This window comes from Lutzomyia longipalpis, chromosome 3, assembly GCF_024334085.1.
Source record: "Lutzomyia longipalpis isolate SR_M1_2022 chromosome 3, ASM2433408v1".
Taxonomy (NCBI): domain Eukaryota; kingdom Metazoa; phylum Arthropoda; class Insecta; order Diptera; family Psychodidae; genus Lutzomyia; species Lutzomyia longipalpis.
This window is the reverse complement of record NC_074709.1, coordinates 15,073,303-15,090,573: the sequence shown is the minus strand read 5'-3', so window position 1 is coordinate 15,090,573 and position 17,271 is coordinate 15,073,303. Positions and strand designations below refer to the sequence as shown.

General features: G+C 37.5%; 6 protein-coding genes across 8 annotated transcripts; 1 reads left to right on the top strand and 5 right to left on the bottom strand.

Moving 5' to 3' along the window:
• Window positions 1-2,176: 2,176 nt before the first annotated feature.
• LOC129793310 (alpha/beta-tubulin-N-acetyltransferase 9) lies at window positions 2,177-3,811 on the bottom strand. The gene is made up of 3 exons (XM_055833167.1): window positions 3,726-3,811; window positions 3,550-3,659; window positions 2,177-3,488 (listed from the first exon to the last, which is right to left on the bottom strand). The coding sequence occupies exons 1-3, from the start codon at window positions 3,794-3,796 to the stop codon at window positions 3,049-3,051; spliced, it is 621 nt and encodes a 206-aa protein (XP_055689142.1). The 5' UTR covers window positions 3,797-3,811; the 3' UTR covers window positions 2,177-3,048.
• Window positions 3,812-3,895: 84 nt separating this feature from the next.
• LOC129793309 (lambda-crystallin homolog) lies at window positions 3,896-5,488 on the bottom strand. Of its 2 annotated transcripts, XM_055833165.1 has the most exons (3): window positions 5,355-5,399; window positions 4,705-5,266; window positions 3,896-4,626 (listed from the first exon to the last, which is right to left on the bottom strand). In XM_055833165.1, exons 2-3 carry the CDS (start codon window positions 5,025-5,027, stop codon window positions 3,990-3,992), a joined length of 960 nt encoding a protein of 319 aa, XP_055689140.1. In that variant the 5' UTR covers window positions 5,028-5,266; window positions 5,355-5,399; the 3' UTR covers window positions 3,896-3,989. The 2 variants fall into 2 exon arrangements, with proteins under 2 accessions (XP_055689140.1, XP_055689141.1); XM_055833166.1 differs by having other exon boundaries at window positions 4,705-5,488.
• A 1,823-nt stretch (window positions 5,489-7,311) lies between these two features.
• LOC129793306 (armadillo repeat-containing protein 6 homolog) lies at window positions 7,312-9,418 on the bottom strand. The gene is made up of 5 exons (XM_055833161.1): window positions 9,023-9,418; window positions 8,310-8,955; window positions 8,110-8,234; window positions 7,682-8,044; window positions 7,312-7,606 (listed from the first exon to the last, which is right to left on the bottom strand). The coding sequence occupies exons 1-5, from the start codon at window positions 9,137-9,139 to the stop codon at window positions 7,463-7,465; spliced, it is 1,395 nt and encodes a 464-aa protein (XP_055689136.1). The 5' UTR covers window positions 9,140-9,418; the 3' UTR covers window positions 7,312-7,462.
• Window positions 9,419-12,324: 2,906 nt separating this feature from the next.
• LOC129793304 (eukaryotic translation initiation factor 3 subunit J) lies at window positions 12,325-14,718 on the bottom strand. Of its 2 annotated transcripts, XM_055833158.1 has the most exons (6): window positions 14,520-14,718; window positions 14,356-14,450; window positions 13,353-13,457; window positions 12,975-13,287; window positions 12,751-12,884; window positions 12,325-12,650 (listed from the first exon to the last, which is right to left on the bottom strand). In XM_055833158.1, exons 1-6 carry the CDS (start codon window positions 14,533-14,535, stop codon window positions 12,591-12,593), a joined length of 723 nt encoding a protein of 240 aa, XP_055689133.1. In that variant the 5' UTR covers window positions 14,536-14,718; the 3' UTR covers window positions 12,325-12,590. The 2 variants fall into 2 exon arrangements, with proteins under 2 accessions (XP_055689133.1, XP_055689132.1); XM_055833157.1 differs by having other exon boundaries at window positions 12,325-12,884; window positions 14,520-14,712.
• Window positions 14,719-14,739: 21 nt separating this feature from the next.
• Window positions 14,740-15,724, top strand: LOC129793305 (28S ribosomal protein S15, mitochondrial). The gene has a single exon (XM_055833160.1). It carries the CDS (start codon window positions 14,827-14,829, stop codon window positions 15,634-15,636), a length of 810 nt encoding a protein of 269 aa, XP_055689135.1. The 5' UTR covers window positions 14,740-14,826; the 3' UTR covers window positions 15,637-15,724.
• On the bottom strand, window positions 15,646-17,250 carry LOC129793303 (SH3 domain-containing protein Dlish). The gene is made up of 3 exons (XM_055833156.1): window positions 17,084-17,250; window positions 16,517-17,001; window positions 15,646-16,436 (listed from the first exon to the last, which is right to left on the bottom strand). Exons 1-3 carry the CDS (start codon window positions 17,130-17,132, stop codon window positions 15,810-15,812), a joined length of 1,161 nt encoding a protein of 386 aa, XP_055689131.1. The 5' UTR covers window positions 17,133-17,250; the 3' UTR covers window positions 15,646-15,809.
• Between the last annotated feature and the right edge of the window lie 21 nt (window positions 17,251-17,271).

The window sequence follows — 17,271 nt, the reverse complement described above, 5'->3', positions numbered from 1 at the left end:
TTAAATTAATTTGAAGAGATGTTTTTGTGGGGTAGAGGATAGAAAAATAAAAAGAGGCAAAAGTAAAAGTGTTTCAAAGCGTAGTGAGAATTCTCAGTAAAAAAGGAGCACACCAGCTTACAAGAATCATTCTTTCCTTCCTTGTTGACTGTTGGAGAATAAGGATGAAAAGCAATACAAGTCACCACCGCAAAGTAGATTTCATAATAGCAGAAATAAAATAAATAAATAAATAAAATAAGTAATAAAATACAAAAAAGTGAAATAGATCAACTGAATGCATGCATGATGATGAAAGGAAATAGGCATAAAAACTAATTGAAAAAATACTCTCCCAAATACCTAATAAAAAATAGCAATTTCAATAAAAGAGAAAACTTAGTAAAAATTAACAATATTATACATAAAATATTTTACTTTTTAGATCTATTTAAATAAAAATAATTAAATAAAATATTTAAATAAAAATAATTTCAAAATCGAAATAAGATAAAAACCTTCCTACCAGATGAGGGATGAATCTTGTTGATGATAACTAATTTTGAGATTGTTCCGAAAGAAAAAAAATTTTTTTAGAACAATCCACCATTTAGAATCAATGCAAATAATAATTTTCATTTTATTATAATTTTTTTCTTTAGAATAAATTCATGTGCTAGGAATAGAACAATCCTTTATGCTGCAAGGAAAACAAAGAGGATGTTAGAAAGTAAATTTGTAAATTATAATAAAGAAAAGAAAATATCTACCTACATATTTATAAAATATTCATTTTACATAAAAAAAAAAACAATACTATATAGATAGACAAATTCTTACCTACATTAGGTATCTAATTTTCTTATTTACATTATCACAAAAAATATGAAAAGAAAAATGTAGAAACGTAATGATTGATGAAAGGAAAATTTAGCAGAATCTTTTACTATGGTGGTTATTTTGCACTTTGAAGATTTCTCTGGTTATTTAAATGTTAACCTTTTTTGTTCACCGTAAAGAATTACAAATTCCAGCATCTACAGAATAATTGTGAAAATTTTAAATTTTTAATATTAGATTATTTTTTAAATGACATTGTCTTTAAAACAGATACAGAAATTTAACATATTTCTTTAAAAAAAAAAACAACAAATTTATTAGTCAGCGTATATCCAATAGAAGCGAAAATCGGAAAAATTGACCATCACTGTTGTTTTGCGTAAAATCTTTTTTTATTTATTAGAATTAAAATTTAATTTATTAAAATGAAACATATCTGAAAAGGATATTTTGATTGTCAAGATGCCTTTTAAGGGATATCGTTTTAAATATAGTTGAATAATTTCTATATTACGTAACTCTGTTTAAATGAATCTTTGTACGGAAGCTACTTCTCCAGATAGTGACGTAGAATCTACGAATAAGCCAATGAGAATATTTGGCCAGAATTTTTCATTTAATCAGGCAGTTCGTCCTTCAAATTCATTAATTGGTTAATTTATAGAAATAAAGTTACATCCAAAAGATGGAACTCAAGTAGATTTGAACTCAAGAATAAAAATAATTCCTATTTTATTTATTTTTCATTACTCCTTGAGTGTTTAAGAACTAAATTATTCTCCAAACTGATTCTTGTTGTAGCATCATGTTTACAATTTGATGCATTATGCTATGAAGTGCAAGTTAAAGTGAAAAACTTTCAAGTACCGCCATAGTAAGAATTTTGATAAATATGACTGGATGTGCGTGTGAAATGTCCAATAAAAAAAGATAAATATTGATTGAAAAATTAAAAAAAAAATGTAGCTTCATTACGATAATATTAAGAATTTATAATATAACTTCTGAGATTGATGATTATATTAATGAAAGATTTTACCAAAATATAAAAATTGTCTTTCTTTTAAGTCTTCCTTGAAAATGATACTATCAATGTGTCTGAAATAATTTATTATTTATTTAAGCGGCAGTACGATTGGTCTCTAGCTTGTGACCTAGTGTATAGACACCTCTTTCTTCTGTTCCTCTACTCAGCATCCGTGTCAATCTGATGTCCTGGATCACGCCATTGGTTCATCTAACATCGGGCCTAACTATTCGTCTTTATTCGATAGATTGTACTCCAGATTCCAGAAGACTCATTCATTTTCAGAAGAGGCTGGATCGTCTTTATCAATTCATGCTAGATGACTAGTAATAATAATAATATATAATAATAATAATTGTTTATTCACATTCCATTCAGAACTACACACTTTTTTATACAACTTTTCTCTACGAATTCAATTTGCGATATTATTTGTAATCGGCGCGCAGATCTTCCTGGAACGGTACACCGCGCCGGAGTCTAGTAGAGACTGTGTTGGCTGCGGGGGGATATTAGTATCCTGTCGGCGGCAGAGGTCGGTCGGTCCAAGTTAGCTTCCGTAACTTTAGGCGCAGGCCGCCGGCAGTCGATCGTCTTCAGTCACCGGGAGACAGTTCTGGGCACTCGGTGAGCGTAGTTTCATCTTCTGCCAGATAGGTGCGCTGCAGTTTAGGCTCCGCCTCGAAGCGACACAAACGTGCGTTAGAGCAGGAAAGGATGAACTGTGGAATGGAAAGGAAAGAGAGGATAGGAAGCACGGGCCATGAACGGCGAAAAAACCGCAGGGGGATTCGAACCCTCTACTCCGGGGAGGTATGACCAAGAGTCGTGCTTAAACCCTCTCGGCCACCTCTAGTGTACTGTAATTAGGCGTAGGCTCTATAGGTAGCGAGAAGGAAGCACAACATCCATGCCTATCATGTTATCCTTTACATTATTTTTATTCAAACTTTGATCTTTACAAGTTCTCCATTTTTTTTAAAGACTTTATTTTTTTTTTTATTACGGGTTCCATCAATTCAGATGACTTCCCCGACTTTAATTTTTGCTAATTTATTTTGAATTCTTTTTGCAACTACTATTATGAATACCTCTGTAATTAAAGCGCATGTATGACGACGTTGCATTAAAAATCCAAAAACCGGCAAAATCAATTCACTTTCGTTTCTTCATTTACAAGCCCATTGAAATACAAACTCGGACTACCTTTTATCATCACCTGCCTGCCTTTCATAGAAACTTTCTTCATAAACTAGTCTACTGGATGCTGCAAACTGCTCCCATTCACTTTCATCAACAACTCTCTCGTACTTTTTCTCCCCAAAGTACGTTTTCTCTATAAAGCGAAAATGTAGTTTTTCAAATAATTTCACACTTGCATCATTCTTCTCCCCAATCAGGGCGACAAATCGTTGAATTTTGAGATTCTGGATACTGTAGTTCATCATTAAGAGCAACGTCTCCCGGCCTAAGCCTTTCCGACGAGCTGTCTCTTCGGCAATCATAATTGTTACTTCGCCTGTCTTTATGCATGTGTCCTCAACATCTGGTAGGAGAAATAGATTAACATCTCCAACCATTGATTGGACTTCATCTTCACACTCCCGGAATATTTCTTTGTCCAGAACAATGAAGGTATACTCTGGAAGTGGAAATTGAATTAAAAGCCATTTAGGATAAGATTAAGTTGAATGATGATTTACTGTCTGAATCATCCCTCCAGGACTTTTGCATTTGATACTCTTCGTCCAGAGAAAGAGGGGAACTGCTTGTTGCTTCCTGAAGTTCTGGATTCTTCATCCACTCATGGTACCTACCAAAATAACCCAATATACTTTGACAATGTTCAAAAAATACTTCTAATTAATCTCTGCCGTACTTTGGGACATGCCTTTCCTCATAAGGAACTAAAATAACACGGCTGGACACAATTTTGAGGCACTGCTTCATTTTTGCTAAAATTGAGGTTAACTCTTATGGCAACTTTCCCATTTTTATAGTTCCCGCCGAGGTTCCCGCCATTAAAGTTGACTGGAAAGTGAAAGTAAATTCAAATTCTCAACGGTTTTTTATTGGTAAAGAGAACAAAAAAAAGTGCAAAAAATGGAGAAATTTCTCTAAATTCAGCTGCAAAAACGCTTCTTTAGTTCTTCTTCTCTTGCTCCTTCTTTAGCATACTCAATTTTGTGAGACAATCATCACGCCAGGCACGTCTTTCTGGGAGTTTGTCAAGTGGACACATTTCTTCCAATTGCTTGGCGACTTCTGCAACTTGGGGTCCTTCCATTTTTGGAGTAGGACCCATTGTTTCACTAACAGCAAAGATTGTCTTGCTGTAGCGTTCGCAGTAGCTAATCATGCCTTCGGCATTGAGATGAGCTGTCTCAAGGGGTCCCAGGAAGGCGTACCTCATGCCCAGACCATCGGACATTACGCTGTCGATGTCCTTCACGTTGAGAATCCCATCGGCCACGAGGCGCCACACTTCATTGAGAATGGCATACTGGATGCGATTGAGAGCAAATCCCTCAATCTCTCGACTCAGGGAGACGGGCTTCTGGCCAATTTCCTCCATTATTTCACGTGTTTTCTTCGCCACATCGGGACGCGTCCAAGGAGCTGGGACTACCTCCACGAGAGGGACGTAGTATGGAGGATTAACAGGATGCGATACAATTACTTGTTCTCGATGCTTTAGATCCTTACTGAAGAGTGATGGCATGAAGGTGCTCGTAGAGCTGGAAAGGATTGTCCGGGCATCTACAAACTTGTCAATTTCTCTGAAAAAAAAAAACAAATATCGGATAGAATCCTTTTAAATCTTCTCCAATTGGCACTCATCAGCACATTCTGCTTACTTGTAGACCTTATGCTTCAGGTCGAGATTTTCCGGAACACATTCCTGCACAAAGATTGCATCCTTGAGTGTTGCAGCAAGATCCGTTGAGCCACGGATGCAGGAGAATTGTTGGGCTGCTGTCAGCTTTCCTCGAAGTAGTCCACCAACTTCGAGCCTCTTTAACTCTTCCTCAATCTGCTTCAGAGCTTTGTCCACCTGCTCAGGGATGATGTCGTAGATGGTGACTTGGTAGCCCACGGAAGCAAACAACATAGCCCATGAACCCCCAATTAGGCCACTCCCGATCACACCGATTTTCTCACTCTTCATTGCAGCAGCCATTCCGTCCAATATGACCTTCTCAGCACGACTGGAGTGTTCGATCGAGCTGAAAGTCTCAAAACTCAACACGTCCCCTTCTCTTTTCTGTTCACTTCCCGTCCCCGCAATCTCCTCGTGCAGGAAACTCCTCTCTGTGATAACGCGTTTTTCATCCACTTAATTGATAATTCTCAGCCGTGCTTCCCCTCCGTTCTCTTATCAATGCCGGTGCTCTCCACGAGACACCCTCAATTAAACAACTTCAGAAGAGAGTTTGTAAATCAACTGCTCATCATCTCCTATCACTCTTTGGATTGTTTATTTGCCGTTGGTGCGGCAGAAAGTGACCTGATAATACTTTCACGGAGCGGAGTGAAATGCAAACAAGACGGTCACATGGCTGCGAAGCTAGAGCGCTCGCGCCAAGAGAACCTCCCACGGTGTATGAGACGGAAACTGAATGAAATTTAATTCATCTGTGAGCAATCTTTTACAGATTACATTTTTAGTTGGTGTTCCACTTCGTGGCCAACACCAAGTAATTGTAATCTTCGGAAAAACCGACCCCCTCAGATCGGGCTCAAACTTGGTATGAGCAAGTTTTAGACATCCCACATTACGAAAATTATGGTGGAAAATTTTTGATCCGGCCGGCCTGCCGGGCAGGACTCCACATTTTGCCTTATAGCTCGAGAACGGTAACAGATAGAGACTTCCGGTTTGAAGTTTTCTATAGAAATGTGGGTGTAAAATTTCATTTTTTCGCATTTTCAAAATCCAAGATGGCGGCCGTCCGCCATTTTGAAATACCGTCAACCACTTCCTTTACAGCTAGAGATCTGAAATTTTAGTATGTTGTAGAGCTCAGTGAGATGTTTTCATCAACAAATCATACTTGAAAATCGGTCAAGCGGTTTAGCAAATATCGTGGCCTAAAGCAAAAAGTGTTTTTTCAATATATCTCGAGAACGGCTTGACCGATTTTGACCATCTTGGTATCAAATGAAAGGTATTGAGAAGCCCTACAACTGACTAGAACATTTCAAGTTTCAAAAACATCCGCAAGAGGCGCTAAAAACAAAAACAAAAATTGCCTAACTTTAAGGGGCTGTATCTCCGAACATCTGTTATCGTTTTCCTTTAAATTTTGATATGTTGTAGCCTGACTCAATATCTTTCATCAGTCCAAAAATGAAGAAATTCTATGTCGCCGTTTAGAAGATATAGCCATTTGAAAAATTCTTGAATTTGAAAAGTTCTAAGAGTCATATCTCTTGAACGGATTGTCCGATTTTGCTCAATTTGGTATCAAATTAAAGGTTTTGCAATTCTCTACAGCTTTCTGGAACATCAGAAACCTCTAAAAAAAAACCATTCCTTGAGGACAAAAAGTCAAAAAAAACTGTTTTGGTAGAACAAAAATCCGCCATTTTGTGTTCTAGAGGTGACCTTGAAATGTATAGAAATATATGTCAGATTATAGCTTATTTCAATACCTTTCCAAAACTAGTCAAGAAATTTCTGTATGTGCAACAGTAACTTGAGATATAACCTTTTTTGTCTTTCGAATTGATGAATTTCATAAAAAAAATTAACTTTGCCTACTAATACTAACTTAAAAATTAAATTACAACGCATAGACTGACCCATCCGCGTTATGGTATACCAACTCTAATAACTGGACGCGTTATGATTGACTTTTACGATGTATACGTTTGTATAAAAAGAAAAAATTTGATCGTTAGTTTATAGTTAAAACCTGCTCGAGCTTAATTTTTTAGAAGCTGGAATTGCAGGCTTCTTTTTTTTTTACAACATCTAGGTGAAGTTTTGTGACATTCTTATTTCTTCCTTACAATCTAGTTTCGTTGCATTAACCCTTTAAGGTCCATTTGGGTCAGACGCTGACCCAAAGGCTCGATTTTGAAAATGTTTCATTTTGTATAGTTATTTTAAGAACATTGAGTTCAAATTAGTACAAGACTATATCTTTACAATCCCTGATCATTTTATGGCAACAAAAGGTCATCCCCAAGGACTCACAGGATCAGGAAGGACAAAAAAGCGAGAATTTTTGAGTTGGGATTTTTTGCTAAAAATGTCTTATTTGAGCTCAAAGGAACCCATAAAAATTATTTTTAGTTCAATCAACTCGCTAGATTGATCGCGGACCTGAAAGGGACACCATAAATGCAGAGAGAAAGAATATCTGATTAAAGAAAGTTCGTAAGTTACCTGAACTTCTCTGAGAATTAAGGAAAAAAAAGCATCAGCAGACTGGATTGTATTCGTATAAAGATTAAAATTTAATTACTGGGCCGCTGTAGGTTCAACCTTCAGCATTTTATTAGCAAAATTAATAGACTTTGTAGAAAAAAGTGTAATAAAAATTGCAAGTTATTAAGTTAGTTGTGATGATTTCATCATGAGAGATCTTGTATGTGAAGCCTGTGCTTTCAGTTGCTGATAGTCTTCTCTGCTTTTCCCGTCCACTCCTCATTTAGCTGCACGGCAACTCCCAAGTCCCTGAGGGCTGATTTAACATCATACGCAATACTGGGATGCTCTTTGAGAGCTAAATTCAGGATATCTTCAGCACCCTAAAAAAATTATTTAACTCTTATTAATCATTTCGAAGAAATAGAAGTAAAATGTATTGCTTGGAGTCGATTTACCTGGGAAATGAAGGCATTGCATTGATCCTTGTTGCGTGACACCATGTTCCGGATTGAGTGAGAACCAGATCGTTGCACAAATTTGCTCTTCTCGTGTATTTTCATGCAATCCACAATCACTTCGGGTGCTCCAGCTTCAAAGAAGGCAAGACTGTTTTCCTTGACACGAAGTGTGAGCATGGCAATTGCAGCCAAAGCATGCCGTGCAAGGCTTTCATTAGCACGATGAGTGCTTAGAAGGGTGATGATTAATGGAGCTGCTCCCTGTTGGATAATCTTCACTTTAACAGTGTCATTTCCTGCTAGAGCCTTGATGAGTTTTAAGCCTTCTCGAACGAGTTTCAAACTATCTGCATGTTCACTCTGGAAGAAAAAGTTGAAAGAAATTCATTTCCATGATTCAGATGAGGTATTCTCTGGGCTCTTACCATGGCACCAAGAGTGAATTTTAACCCTCCAACATCTTCCACGAGCAAACAGTATTCATTTCTCACCGTGAGCGTTGCAACCGTTAGTATGAGATCACTCACAACGTCTCGTTCGCTTTTGAAATCTGCTCAAAGAGAAGCGGAACAGCGTGAATTGATGGGTGAAAGTGTGGGAGGAAATGTTGTTGCAATCAACGAACCATAGAGGAGTTTCGTAAGATCTGCAAGGCAGGATTCGGCAATAACGCGTGCGTGCTCATGAGCTTTGCCAAATTCAACGCGGATATCGTCATCTAGAACAAGATTCCGGAATACCGAACACAGTTCCCTGATAATGATGCCAGATTTGGAAGTTAGGAAGGTCTTGAGGTACTTAATTGTGTCCTCATCAACAATCATCTGACGATTCATTTCATGGAGGATGCAAACTTTTTGAAGCCACCGGAGGCATTCTCGGATAACAGAGTCATCGCTTCCAATGTCTAGAAGACGCTGTGCTGCATCTAGGTAGTCGTGCGTGAAGATATCTGGTTGTTTCTCTGACATTATGCCCAAGTTGGCCACAATCATCTGTAGAATTTCCTGATCACGAGGTTCAGCTTCCAGGATCTTCTTTAGAAGTCCCAACAAGGTATCATTGGCTCCATTCTTAGCAGCCAAGACACGATGAGGGAGAGTCTTTGAACATTCTTCAGAGATTATTTGAATAATCTCCAGAAACTCCTTCTTGTTACCTTCCGTAACTTCTTTGATGTTCTTCAATTCCTCAATTTTCTCCAAAATTACTGGTCGTCCCGTAGAAGTGTTGACTTTGAGATCGACAATAATATTGGCCAGATTAACTCCCTAAAAGAAAGAGTGCTCCTGTAAATTTTAAAGAGCCACCAACAAAGACAAAAAAAATCATCCAAACCTGCGCCTGGAACTGCTTTATGGTCTCCTCCTTGGCCTCTTCCACGGACATTTCAAACTCAATAACGTTCTCCCTGACTGCATCGTCAAAGGTCTCCTGGCTGATGACTTTCGCCATTGTCTGGGCAGGTAAATCACAAAGCAATGTGCAAAAAAAATGAGATCAACTTTCTCGTAGGCGAACTTGTTTAGCCAATTTCTGCACGAAATCACCACTTGTGGCTATATTTGGAAGTGGTGGGCAAAGGCACTGGATCACTGCAATCACTCCGCACTACACTGGAACTACTAAATCAAGTGGTTTATAAAATGAGAAATAAAAACAGAGAGAGAGCAGAATTACTATTAGACGGACTTTCCAGTCAGCTGTGGGGCTAATACCGTCCCAGCGTAACACATGGAAAGGTAAAGAGTTGAACCCAGTGGGCAAGTACGCAAGTGGTAGTACGTACTAAAATTATATCACATGTTTACCTTTAAGGGATATAGGGGGACACGGGGCAAAATTTAGTTTTTAGGTAGAAAAATTTTCCTGATTTTCCTGAAAATATTTGAGTTTTCCCATGAAGACTGTCTTATAGGAAATTTTCCGGGCTACAACTTTGTCTCAGACGATTATTTTCTAACTCCACAAGAAAATGCATTTTCATTCCATTTTCCGAAACCTTACACTTTTAACTTTTTGCCCCAAACCATGGGGCAAAATGTTAGTTTACGTTTTTTGTTCTTAAATTTCAATTTAATGAATTTATTACATCTAGACACTATAAAAGCAATTGAGAATAAGATATTTGTGTAACAATTAAATCTTTTTTTTATAATTAAAAAATACAAAAATTTAAAAAAAAAAACGTTAAATTTAAGAAATTGTGTTTTTTAATTTTTTTAGTTTATAAAAATTGATAATAGTAAGTGATCAAACATCATAAATTGTATATAATAGTTTAGTATAACTACGGAAATTTTTTTTCTATAATTTAATAAGTTATTTTAAAAAAAAACAACAAATTCACCATTTTGCCCCAATGGCTCAGAACAGAAGGCCGTGACTTTTAATTGACGTCTTCGCGAAGCAACTTTTTGGAAGCGACTTTTTTGCGAAGACATAACCTCAAAGCAACTTTTTTTTATGCAAAAAAGTGAGAAATACGGGGAAAAATGCATTGCAGTGCCCCCGGAGGGCTTCCCGTATGCCCCTAAAGTCAATTTCCACCCGAAAATTCGCACAGGAACTTGAAGTTCATACACTTTTTAATACAAGTCGCTTCCAAAAAGTTTCCTCAAAAATTTTTCCTCAAAAAAGTCGCTTCCAAAAAGTTTCCTCAAAAATGTTTCCTCAAAAAAGTCGCTTCCAAAAAGTTTCCTCCAAGTGCCAAAAAAGTTGCCTCGAAAGATTTTTGTGACAAAAAAAAAGAATTGTGCGAATTTTCATCTGAAAGTGCATCAAGAGCATACGGGAAGCCCTCCGGGGGCAGTGCAATGCATTTTTCCCCGTATTTCTCACTTTTTTGCATAAAAAAAAGTTGCTTTGAGGTTATGTCTTCGCAAAAAAGTCGCTTCCAAAAAGTTGCTTCGCGAAGACGTCAACCAAAAGTCACGGCCTTCTGTTCTGAGCCAATGGGTATTTTTTACAGTGTTCTAGAGCAAACTCGGAATTTTTTTTTGGAAAATTTAGATTAGATTCGTGTTTAGCAATATTTACTCTGTCTAAAAATGCAGTCGGAACAAAAAAATTGCAGAGAATTTCGCCAAAACGTAATTTGTAGTTGAGAGGTTAGAGTAATTTTGAGGTTCGAAAGATTTGTTTTTCAAATAAAAGCCAAAATATTGGATCAATTATCATAAAACTTTCTAGGCTTAGGCAGGGTTATGGAGTGCAACTACTGACAAAATTAGACAGATTAGCTCCAACTACTTTTTGAGATATTATTTTTTTTTCAAATTCACCATTTTACCCCAGTTACCCCTACTCTGAAAAAAATAGTTTGTATTTTAGTTTGTCAAAATTTGTAACTCCCATACATTTTTTAACAAACATGGAAGTGAAAAGGAGTCAAAGCCCTTTTTTGTCAAAGGAGATTACTTTTTAATCTCCAAGTTTGTTATTTCAAAATAAAATACCCATGTTTGTAAAAGTATGTTATTGCTGTAGAAATTTGTTAAAAATTTCGCATAGCCCTCTTTACAAACGTTAGCAAACTATTACAAGCTTGTTTATTCTATTTTGTAACTTTTAAAATAAAAGACATCCTTTTAAATAAAAATTATCAATTTTATTTACTCTTCAAAAAGAGTTTACAAGAGTTTAGGGTTCTGTGATGTTTCCGGAAGTTTTACGGGCGTCCTGCTGCTTCCTCGATTCGCGGCAGAATTTCGTCGTAATGTTTCCGTGGATGAAAATCACACTGATGTCGCTCTTTAGGAGTTCCATAGTTATTCTATTATCTGTAAATAAAAAGGATGATTAATTCGAGAATGATATCATAAACGATTGAGGTTATCTTTAAATAACTTACCATTCAATATGATTTATCTGCCTCAAAAACCCCAAACTGCACGCACAAGTCATAAAGTTGGGGATTCTCCATAAAGCCTCCATTTTTTCTGGTTTTTGCACTTTTTTTTTTAAACGGCGTCCACCTTTTCTATTTCTAATTAAAATGTACCCAAATAACAAACCTTCAACAAACTATTTCAAAATTGTTTGTTTAAGCTTGTTAATGTACTAAAACAACAAACCTTTTAGCAAACTTTATCAAAAAAGTTTGTTAACGTTTGATTTTATGAACAAACCAGCATACAAACATATTTGTAATGTTTGTAAAAAGTTTGTTCTTCCAAATTTATTAAAATATGTTTGCAAAAATTTGTAAAATGTTTGTTAAAGCTTGTACTTTTTTGTATTTTTCCCTGAATTTACAAACATTTTACAACCAATAATCTCTAAATACAAACCATGTTTGTTAAATTTCACATTTACCTCCAAATTAATATCCTTTAACAAATTTTGACAAACATCGCTACAAACTATTTTTTTCAGAGTACTTATATTTTGTTTTTTTCATCCCGTTTAAACATTTTTTGTGTTTTATCAGAAATCTCAAAACTTACTTTGAGAAATTAATGCTAAAATAATCCCAGAGATTATTATTGCGAAGGTGTCGATGATTTATCAAATCAATAGCGTTGCTGCATGTTGCTGATAATGCTGTAAAATGATATTTTACCTAAATTTTATCAAAAAAGCGCCATATTAGCAAAATAAAACAGAAGATACAGCAACGAAAAAAAATCATAAAATCATTTTAATTCAGTTGCAATCTTTGAATGTTTATTGAAAATTCATAATTTTTAATTTTACAAGTAATTTACAGCAAAATGTAGATTAAATTTTTTTCTACACTTGAGGATTACATTCAAATAAATTTTTTTTCATCATTTTAGAGAATTTTTTTTTCCATTATTTTCATAAATGTAGCTGAATATACATTTAGTAGAAGATTTTTGTTGTGTTGTGTGTTTGTTGGGTGTAAATAACAAGATAGGATTCCGCGAAGTTTGATTTAATGTTACATGAAATCATCATATTCGTCGTACTCCTCGTACCCATAGTCCGTAATTTTCGATTGCTGCCAAGAAAATAAATAAATTATGTGTGAGGAATGCAAAATTGTGACTGGTGTGGTGAGCTAAAATTTGCATTTTTTTTCTTCTTTTCTTTCTACTTACTGTGTCACCGTCATATCTCAATTTGGCTCGTGACTTGGCCTTGCCCTTTTTACTCTTCTCCTTCTCCATCTTTTGCTTCTCCGTGTACAAGTTATCCACTGTAGTTTTTACTTTCTTCAAATCAGTCGAATTCACTGCAAAATTTACAATTTTTACAAAAGTTTTTAAGAGATTTTTTGAGGACTATGAACTTTAAAAAAAAAATAGGAGATGGAGAGACTTACAATGTACACACATATTGCGAACTAACTCCTCAATGAATGCAGGAAACTCATCTTTTGCTTTGAATGTTGAGACCTTTCTGCTAATGGCATCAGCTAATTCCGTAAATTCTGCCTTATTCGTGGGCACCATTGCATCAATCCCTTCGCCACTGCTTAAACGTTCCCCACTCACTCCCAGCAGATCCTGAGCATTTTTGAGGTCAGACTCCTTCTGTGCTTTCTCAATTCTAAGTTTCTCCGCTAGTTGCTCTTCAGGTGTCATGGCTTCATACTTTTCCTGTTCTCGCCTTTCTAATTCCTCCTCTTCAAGACGCTAAAATGCAAAAATTTTAAGAATAATTTTTAAAAGGATTTCTATTGACTAATTTCTCTACTAACCTCTTTTTCTGCTATCTTCTTTTGCAATGTTTTCTTGGGTTTTGGCAAAGGTTTCGCCTCAACCTTCTCCTCATCCTTCTTTTCCTCATCATCCTCCCAGTTGTCCTGTTAAATATTTTGAAAAAGAAAATGAAAAATTATCCTGAAAATTATTTTTTACACGATGTGGATCAATTATCTTTTAGTTCATGTTTAGCCTATTTGGCAGAACTAATTTGGGATTTTCACGTTCTGTAAGATTTTTTTTTTACCTTTAAACGTGAAATATCAAAAGAATCTATAGCTGAATTTAAATCATTTATTTAAGCTAATAAAGATTAGTAGCGTATAAAACTAAAAACATCCTGTAAACGCCTTAAGGTCATCTAGCCGTACAGGATGTAATAAATCGATTAGAATGTATTCAAAGGTAAAAATTTAACAAGAAAAGTGTTAAATTATTAATCGTTTCTTAGGACATTCCTTTTGCTTGATCAACGCCACAATCAATAGGGTAGGGCGGGGCTAATAAAGTCACTTAAGGGTTTGGAAAAAGCTTAAAATATCATATTTCCTAGCTAGATAGAACAAAATGATCTGAGAAAGAGTTGTAGGGCAAGAAATATCCTAAAGAATTGAGCTATACATTTTGCTTTATCTGTTTGGGAAATATGATATTTTGAGCTTTTTCTAAACCCTTAAGTGACTTTTTTAACCCCGCTCTCCCCTATGCTTGAGAACCTGATGAAGGATTTAACATAAATTCAAAACGTCATCACAAGCAACAAACATCTGTGTTTTTACTGTTGCTCTGAACAAATAAAGCAAAAACTTCGCATGAAAATCATACGAAGAACGCAATTTTTGTCAATTTAGCATTGAATTTTCTTGAAATTACTTGGACTCTCCCATTCATAACCTAACTTCTTATGTGCAAACGCGTATGCCAACACTGCGTAAAGCATACAAAAATTCTCCCACATCCCCTGAATCATTCCCAAATATGCAGCAGAAATTCTCTTACCTTGACATCATCATCCTCATCTTCACCTTCCCATTTGTTGATATTGGGATTCTTCGGGGGTATCGTACCCTGCTCAATTTTGTCAGCTATTTGCTCTGTGGGGGCAAAGAGAAAGTCAATTCCGGGAGTGCAAAAAAAATGTGACACGCAATGCATTTTCTTACCCCAATCGTCATCCATTCTCACCCCTATTCTTTTCACTACACACCTCACTTATCTATCTATAGAACTGTGTGTATTTTGTGTATACAGGAGTAGCACAAAGCTTGGAAAATTGGGCAAGAAAAAATCCTTTCACTGAAAATTACGAAGACGTGTGTGCTTTTTTTTCTGACGTTTTTCTGTGACGTCTTCTTTGACAGCTTTATGCAGTCGTTCCAATACTTCCAATAAATATTCCCGGCAATTGCAGGTTCTTTCCAGGGAATTTCCATAAAACTTCCAGACCACACTTTCCCGGCTGAAAAAATAATGAGTTTTGTGAGAAAAATTCTTCATCTTCCTGGCAGTTTCCGGCTCGTAGTGCGACATTACGCCTTTAAACCGGAAGTCCCGATAAAATGGGTTCGCCCGGAGAAGATTTGCTGTACGCGTCCGGAGAGAAGCGGTGATATGGTTGGTTCTCCGTCTGTGGATGTCACCCTGCCTGTAGTTGAATATGAAGACTGCAAACTCCTGGAGACAGCTGATGAGGAAGTCCGGAAGCTCTTTACCCTCGAAAGTTTTCCCGCAAAGAAAACTGCTCACTATTTGAGGGGCAACATGAAAGCTGAAGTGCAGCGGCATGCTCTTGATATTGGATCAATGGAAGCAAGAATAGCCGATCAAACTGCTCGTATCCGACGACTGCAAGACATTGCGCTACAGCATCCACGGAACAGGAAGCTGAAAGTCTTCCTGAAGGAATTGATTGAAAAGAGAACTTCTTACCTGGGAATTCTTCGTCGATGGGATTACCGGAGGTTCGAATGGCTCCTGGATCGTCTTGATCTCATCTACAAACCCCAACCCCATGAAATTCCTCTCGTGGGCAGGAAATATGCCATCCGGAAGCTAACAGACAAGCATTGTGAGGACATCCGAGAGAAGAAGCTTACAGACTATCGTCAGCATCTTGAATCCCAGCAAATTGATTTCCTAAAGCGCAAAATTGAGAATCTACAATTCATCCTGAAGGAGCAGGAAGAACTGAAGATTCCCCAAACTGTGACTCCAGAACAAATAGAGGAGACACAAAAGAAGCTGGAGGAAGTGCAGCAGAGACAAGCGCAGAAGCAATAAGGCAGTGAGTTTTGTTAAATATTATTATTTTGTAAAAAAAAATCAAAGAGAATTTTAGTAGAAAAAAATATCAGTGTGTAAAAGTCCACTTAAATGCGTTTTAACTGGAGATTCCCGCGCCATTTTGGAAGCATTTGGGGTCTGGGAGAGGAGAGAAGGGCACTCCATGCCTGCTAGAGGCTCGTCATTGCTGGCGGACGGGCGTACGCCTTGGGGATGAAGCCGTATTTGCGCGTCTTGGGCGCATAAGCCCACAGCCATCCGTCCACAGTTTGATTATTCAAATCCGCATAGATCCAGTCGCCACGGCGCACGGACAGATCATCCGGAGCTTGAGCTTTGTAATCATATAGCATCACTAGCTCCGTACCGTGGTACCTGAGATCCTCAGATCCACCCAAGAGCTGCTGATTGGCTGTATTGGCATTCGTGGGAGCACCCGCATTGGGTCCTCCGGACGTTGGAACGGTGTTCTGGGTGGGATTTGCAGGACAATTCTGGGCAGGGAGGTTGTTGTTGTTGTTATTGTTGTTTGTTGGTGCTCCTGTGGAAGCTTTTACACTCCCCTGCAGAACATTGTCAGCCGGATAGACAAAACCCGAAGGGATAAAACCCTCCTGGCCATCACTGCGAACGATCCAGAACCAATCAGGATCTTCTCGATTGAGCACTGTTACAAATTCTCCACGTTCCACGGACACGTCGTTCTCATCACGTGCTATAAATGTATACAGGACAATGTACCGTCCACTGGGATCCTTGGCAAAAGGCAGAAAGTCCGGCTCTGAGCTCAGACTCGCCTTAAAAAAAACAGAAAAAAGTATGAATGTCCATAAATTGTTCTCTAGTCAAAAATCGTAATATAGAGAAAAAAAATCACCTGTGAGTGCTTAAGGGAGGCCTGGAGCCCCATCAAACCCGATGTTGTGTCATCCATGAGTTCCGTGGCAATTTCCGGAGCACCTTCGTTAATCTCCACCGTTGTGAAGCCAACAACCTGATCGCGGGGTAGCTTCTTCTTGATGGCAAGATCTGCAAGTTGTGTGTTAAAGGGAGCGCAATAGGAGTGCGGAATGAAGCCCTCCTGTCGTGTATCCTGCCCTATCACATACACCCAGTCATTCTCACGGTACAGAATATTGACGATCTGCCCCCGTTTCACTTCAAGCTCATCATCAACGCATGGAGTGAAGTCGTGCATCACAACCATCTTCGAATCCGGACTCAGCCCATGCTCCTTCTCAATTCCCACACGCACGAGTGTCTCAATACTGGCTGAACCCGTAATTCTGCCCATACCATGATTCAAGCCCAATCCACTGCCCTGCAGCGTGAGATCCTTGTCAATCTCCGCTGCCCCGAGAGCTGTGTGAAGAGAGACACGAAGGCAAAATTAATGCATTGGAATTTCGAGCGATTTGCACTCATTTCCCAACCGTAGACGTACCTTTTTTCTTCTTTCCACGCCTTATACGTACTGGACAGAGGAATGCCATTGTTTTATTGGCAGGATGTGGTCTTAGAACATGATAAAATAGGGCACAAAGTGAATTTATTTATTTTCTCCAGCTCTTCCTGTCTGATGGGGGAGCTCTGGTGAATGGAATGCAAAACTGCCTGGAAAATTGGAATAGT

What these genes read in the sequence shown, in the direction of transcription:
- LOC129793310 (XM_055833167.1), bottom strand. Translation starts at nt 3,796, where the DNA reads ATGAAGCAGTGCCTCAAAATTGTGTCCAGCCGTGTTATTTTAGTTCCT. An exon ending in GAGGAAAGGCATGTCCCAAA is followed by an intron (nt 3,660 to 3,725) that starts GTACGGCAGAGA and finishes TTATTTTGGTAG; the next exon opens with GTACCATGAGTGGATGAAGA. An exon ending in CTGGAGGGATGATTCAGACA is followed by an intron (nt 3,489 to 3,549) that starts GTAAATCATCAT and finishes TTCCACTTCCAG; the next exon opens with AGTATACCTTCATTGTTCTG.
- LOC129793309 (XM_055833166.1), bottom strand. Translation starts at nt 5,027, where the DNA reads ATGGCTGCTGCAATGAAGAGTGAGAAAATCGGTGTGATCGGGAGTGGC. An exon ending in CTGAAGCATAAGGTCTACAA is followed by an intron (nt 4,627 to 4,704) that starts GTAAGCAGAATG and finishes TTTTTTTTTCAG; the next exon opens with AGAAATTGACAAGTTTGTAG.
- LOC129793306 (XM_055833161.1), bottom strand. Translation starts at nt 9,139, where the DNA reads ATGGCGAAAGTCATCAGCCAGGAGACCTTTGACGATGCAGTCAGGGAG. An exon ending in AATTCACTCTTGGTGCCATG is followed by an intron (nt 8,045 to 8,109) that starts GTAAGAGCCCAG and finishes TTTTTCTTCCAG; the next exon opens with AGTGAACATGCAGATAGTTT. An exon ending in GCAATGCCTTCATTTCCCAG is followed by an intron (nt 7,607 to 7,681) that starts GTAAATCGACTC and finishes TAATTTTTTTAG; the next exon opens with GGTGCTGAAGATATCCTGAA.
- LOC129793304 (XM_055833157.1), bottom strand. An exon ending in AGAAGATAGCAGAAAAAGAG is followed by an intron (nt 13,288 to 13,352) that starts GTTAGTAGAGAA and finishes TTTGCATTTTAG; the next exon opens with CGTCTTGAAGAGGAGGAATT. An exon ending in TCGCAATATGTGTGTACATT is followed by an intron (nt 12,885 to 12,974) that starts GTAAGTCTCTCC and finishes TAAATTTTGCAG; the next exon opens with TGAATTCGACTGATTTGAAG.
- LOC129793305 (XM_055833160.1), top strand. Translation starts at nt 14,827, where the DNA reads ATGAGTTTTGTGAGAAAAATTCTTCATCTTCCTGGCAGTTTCCGGCTC.
- LOC129793303 (XM_055833156.1), bottom strand. Translation starts at nt 17,132, where the DNA reads ATGGCATTCCTCTGTCCAGTACGTATAAGGCGTGGAAAGAAGAAAAAA. An exon ending in GCGTGGAAAGAAGAAAAAAG is followed by an intron (nt 17,002 to 17,083) that starts GTACGTCTACGG and finishes CTCTTCACACAG; the next exon opens with CTCTCGGGGCAGCGGAGATT. An exon ending in CCTCCCTTAAGCACTCACAG is followed by an intron (nt 16,437 to 16,516) that starts GTGATTTTTTTT and finishes GTTTTTTTTAAG; the next exon opens with GCGAGTCTGAGCTCAGAGCC.